The sequence below is a fragment of the Corylus avellana genome, chromosome ca11 (assembly GCF_901000735.1).
Source record: "Corylus avellana chromosome ca11, CavTom2PMs-1.0".
Taxonomy (NCBI): domain Eukaryota; kingdom Viridiplantae; phylum Streptophyta; class Magnoliopsida; order Fagales; family Betulaceae; genus Corylus; species Corylus avellana.
This window is the reverse complement of record NC_081551.1, coordinates 614,686-616,232: the sequence shown is the minus strand read 5'-3', so window position 1 is coordinate 616,232 and position 1,547 is coordinate 614,686. Positions and strand designations below refer to the sequence as shown.

Below are 1,547 nucleotides of genomic sequence, written 5' to 3'. Positions count from 1 at the left end.
ATTCATTTCAATGAGAATGATCTGTGGATCATAATTGTTAGATCAACTTCAGTCACACTTTTGAGGGCATGAATGATCCCTTTATGTACTTAGAAAATTAAATGCAAATAAAAAAGAATAAAGAATGATCATGTTAGATGGCAAACGACCAAAGATATTGCAGAGGCATAAATATCAGTACGGAATTTGGAACATACAAAGAAAGTTATTGGAACATAAATTGTTTAACGTACAGTATATGTAATCTAGATTTTGAATTCACATTTCACAGCTAAAAGAATAAATAAATAAATAACTAGGCTCCAATAAGGAGACGAAAAAAAAAAACAGGGTCCAAATACGCTAAACCATTGAATTTTAAGAATAGGTTAAAGACGTGTATGTTAATCTTCGTCCGTGTTATATGGTATAGTTTTGTTTTGTTTAAAAGATATTTCATAGTTTTCGGTGAAAAACAAATCACACGATTTTCAGCCTCCTAGAAGCATAAGGGATGGTGCGACCATTTACAAGGGGTCAAAAATCATGACTTCGTTTGTTAAAAGTTTTTTCCTTCTTTACTTTATTTTTCTTTTCAAAACAAAATTATTAACAAATGATTCAAAAAAACAAAACAATCAAAATCGTTTTCAGCACTATGCCACATCAAAACACTTATTCAAAATAAATGTATTAATCGTTTGGGTTAATGAAAGAGAAAAATCCGAATGGCAGGAAGTAATTGAAGAGCACTAATTATGGCTTTAGATAAAAAAATCAAAAAATCAAAATTTGAACAAGAATGATGGCTTAGATATTTAGTTTAACTAAATAGGGCTTCGTCGAATCCCTCTCTCTCACTTCTGTTGTTGCTATCTCATGGCTGACGCCTACCACCAACTCACCTTTATCCATCCTTTTTGCTTGCCAACCCATCACCAGCTCAGTTGAAAGAGACTGCCCTTTGACCCCAGCCAACACATTGGCGCACACGTTTGTCTGACATCCATGCAGAGTAATGATCTTAACCACTATCAACTTGCGGTGACTAATTATTTTTCCCACCTTTACTGTTTATCAAAGTTGTTGAAAAACAGTTTAATGGAGGCCACGTGTGAGCCTGTCTCAATGAAATTGTGGTTCTCAATGAAAGTTAAAAAATAGAAAAAAAACTTTCTTAACACAAAAAAAAAATTAAAATAATAGAAAAACTTTCTTAAAAAACAATAAAAATAATAGAAAAAATCTTGAAATTAGCCAGGCACCAACCTAAAAATGAGTTGGCAGCTAAGCATTGGTAATAGGCGTGTTTTTGTTGGACTGTTAGTATATAGGAAACTTATTTTTACATAGAAATCTGAAATAGAATTATTTTGAAAATCAAAAAACTTGAATTTGAAAACAAAAAAAAAAACATGCCTAGCCAAGGAAGGCCACGTTTGACTAAATAGGGCTTCGTCGAATCCCCCTTTGTCACGTCTGTTGTTGCCAGCTCATGGCTGACGTCTACCACCAACTCACCCTTCTTCATTGACCTTGACTACCGGCCTCCATTTTTTTTTTTTTTT

The 1,547-nt window shown here is 33.2% G+C and overlaps 1 protein-coding gene across 7 annotated transcripts in view; it reads right to left on the bottom strand.

Moving 5' to 3' along the window:
* Positions 1-700: 700 nt before the first annotated feature.
* Positions 701-1,547, bottom strand: part of LOC132165595 (uncharacterized) — a 9,135-nt gene continuing 8,288 nt past the window's right edge. For 6 of the 7 annotated variants that reach the window (XR_009438511.1, XR_009438509.1, XR_009438513.1 and 3 more), the window contains one exon: positions 701-1,099. Coding sequence is in view for 2 of the 7 variants with exons in the window: in XM_059576226.1 (XP_059432209.1) it covers positions 1,047-1,099 (53 nt within the window). In the remaining 5 variants the exon portion in view is untranslated. The remainder of the gene's footprint in view (positions 1,100-1,547) is intronic. The other variant, XM_059576225.1, reaches the window with a different exon arrangement.